Raw genomic sequence first — 3,013 nt, 5'->3', positions numbered from 1 at the left:
AGTGCTACCTCTATGATTAGAAAAATAGCATCAATGAATTATAGAGAAACTTAGATATGTTTTTGTTAATAGTAGGCTCTCCTCTTTCTGAAAGGTATGAGGCTTTCCCTCTGGTTGGATTACAAAGTTTAAAATACCTTGGGCAATGGGGAAGGTACTTCACCATGAGGCAGCCTTCGTCTAGACAGTCTGTTCTTTGCTTTCTAAGCCCACCGTGGTGCTTCCGTGAGCCAGTGTTTGAAAGTGAGTGGGAGCGAGGAGCTCTTTCGGAGGTATTGCTTAGAGTGTTCGTCAGCAGGTTAGTGGTACAGTTGGCTTGGAAAAATTCAAGCATGTGTCTTGAAGAAATCAAATTTATTCTTATACTTACTTGTGTCCAAAAGACATGTTGGCTCAGTCCTTGTGCTACTGACTATTTTATAAATTAGAGTGGCTTCTTAGAGTTTTGTGTTCCACTAAGGGGAAAAGAATATTTTCTACAACTAGACTATGACTGGGCTTGTGGAATTTAGTTTCTTTCATTCCAGATGAACACATCCAAAATTTTTATCTGTAACTGCCACACACATTCCTTACTTCAAGTAGATGTCTTCCTATATTTATGAGTTAGCGCAACAATAGTTTGTTGAGCACCTACTATATGTCAGGCACTGTGCAAGGCACTGAAGCTCACAGTGACTTAGACCCTCTTTCTAAGGTACCATGTAAGGGAAGACAGACCCAAAATCTGATGCTTTCTCTGTAAAGTGGTCAGTGAGGGTGCAGGACGGAAGGATTATGGGAACTCAGTCAAGGAGGGCTTCCTGGAGGCAGCACCTAAGTATAATCTCAGAGGAAACAGGGGTGGGAGGCCCAAGGGAATGCCAAGAGCAACCACAGGTTCAAATCAAACAGCACGTCTTTGTCTGGAAATAAAGCATTTCAGTGTGGTGGAGCATGGAGTGGCAGGAAAGAGAGGGCCTTATACATTGTACTTACCCTACTGGGAGCTTGGGCCTGACCTCCAGGCCGAGTGGGTGAGTGGGTTGTGCTCCCTTCCTTCAGCTGTGCCAAGTGCCAGAGTTCTGCGGGCAGGCTGGTTTGCATCGTGCAGTGGGAGCCAATGAAGCGCTCCTGAGGGATCCTAAGCATAAGGGTGATCTTGCCACATTTGTCTTGTATGTAGGTCAGTGGCTGTGCAGCCGATGAGTTCAGACACATCTTACCACATCTCACTATGTGGCAAGATGACCGGTTGCTGGATCCCTTCTTTCCTTCGTCACTTATCTGGGAAGATCTTGCCAAAACAACTTTCCTAGTAGACGGGTATCTTCCTTTCCTCTCTGTTCCCAGGCCAGATAGCACCCTGCTGCAGACTGGTCCCCACGCCCCGCAGCCACTGCCTTGCCTGGAAACCCGCAGTGGCTGTTCCCTGCTTCCCAGCCGGAGCCCTCTGTGCTGGCCAGGTCGCTCACTGACCTCCCCCCTCTGCTGGGTCCTGCAGTCCCCTCTGCTGGAATCTCCTTGCCTTTGTCTCTCTCTCTTTCTGTCCAGATTGTACTACTCTTGCAAAAGGCGCAAGCTCAGTTTCCTCCCCGTCAAAGGCAACCTCAGCCCGTGCTGGGCTCTCCCATCTCAGAATCAGTCACTGTCTTGTATTGTTAATTATTTTTTCGTGTATTTACCTCAATTCTTCAGGCATATTTTCTTTTTAAGAAGGGGGCAAGTGTTTTGTTCTCATTATGAGCCCCTCGTGGCACCTGGCACAGAGTAGTAGACACGCAAATGTTGATTTTGCTATGTCAAATGTTTTCACTTTGCGCCTCTCTTAGGGTATTGTTCTCCTCGTATTTCCGTTATGACATCTCATTTTCAACTCCCCCCCCGGCCCCGAAAACCTCTCCTTTTTGTGCAGTGGGTGATCATCGAACAGGGATGCTTTGCCTACTCCATGGTGATTGTTCCTCTTTACGACACCCTGGGAGCCGAAGCCATCACGTACATAGTCAACAAAGGTACGTCTGTGAGCCTCACGTGCACACTGACCTTGTTATTGGTCAGGGTCAGTGACTTTACATTTGCTTATATTTGACTTGATAGGAGTTTTATGTTGAAACGTGTATCTATCTACCTTTCTAGTCAAAGAATATAGTGCTTAAAATATCCTTGTGTCGGATATTATAGAGTCAAGCTTTTAACATCCCAGAGCTTGTTCTTCATTGTATCTCTTCGTTTACAGCTGAACTCTCTCTGATTTTTGCTGACAAGCCAGATAAGGCCAGGCTCTTATTGGAGAGTGTAGAAAATAAGTTAACACCAGGCCTTAAAATCATAGTTGTCATGGACACCTACGGCAGTGATCTGGTGGAACGAGGCAAGAAGTGTGGGGTGGAAATTATCAGCATGAAGGCGATGGAGGTGAGTCACCTGCCCTGCACGTTTCCCCGAAGGTCCTGAGGTCATTTTCGCTCACATGTGATCTTTGGTGCCACCAGCAGTCCCAACTCTGGCATGTCGGGAAGCCCTAAGAGATATAAAGCAGAAATTCCCGTCTTATTACTGGAAAGAATTCTGCATGCATGCCACGTGTTAATACGTCACATCTTACAGAAGTGCTTTCTCCTAAAGTGAGTTGCGGTGCTCACGTATTTATTCCAGAGTACTGACGAGCCATGCCAGTAAGCGTCGGAAATGCGAATTTCAGCTTCAGGCAGTGGAAATTTAAGTTCCTATGTCCTCTTTAGGCCTTAATGTCTTTTACCTACTGATTTGTCTCTAAAACCAAGCCAGGTATAGAAACCTGCCTCCTCATTCTTTTTCTCAGGTTGCTTCTGTAGAGTCCTGACGAATTTCCAGAGTACATGTTTGATTTGGTTTCTTTTCATATTAAATTTCTTAACATTCACATTAATCACAACTATTCTTTCCTAGAAGGTAACCCTTCTAGGAAAATGAGTGTGGTCCATATTTAAATTGGCTGTTTGATGTCAGACGATGTAAGAAGCTGATACCTCCAGGTAGACTTGGATTAGAG

At 45.5% G+C, this 3,013-nt stretch overlaps 1 protein-coding gene across 2 annotated transcripts in view; it reads left to right on the top strand.

Moving 5' to 3' along the window:
- The window catches only part of ACSL1 (acyl-CoA synthetase long-chain family member 1), a 67,752-nt gene that overhangs the window by 41,033 nt on the left and 23,706 nt on the right, over nt 1-3,013 (top strand). Inside the window, exons 5-6 of one of the 2 annotated variants that reach the window (XM_012644008.1) lie at nt 1,895-1,994; nt 2,219-2,397. In XM_012644008.1, the coding sequence (XP_012499462.1) occupies nt 1,895-1,994; nt 2,219-2,397 (279 nt within the window). Of the gene's footprint in view, nt 1-649; nt 1,995-2,218; nt 2,398-3,013 lie in introns of those variants that run through there. The other variant, XM_012644007.1, reaches the window with a different exon arrangement.

Source organism: Propithecus coquereli, unplaced genomic scaffold (genome assembly GCF_000956105.1).
Source record: "Propithecus coquereli isolate 6110/MARCELLA unplaced genomic scaffold, Pcoq_1.0 Scaffold203, whole genome shotgun sequence".
Lineage (NCBI taxonomy): Eukaryota > Metazoa > Chordata > Mammalia > Primates > Indriidae > Propithecus > Propithecus coquereli.
This window is presented reverse-complemented; position numbering and strand designations above follow the sequence as displayed.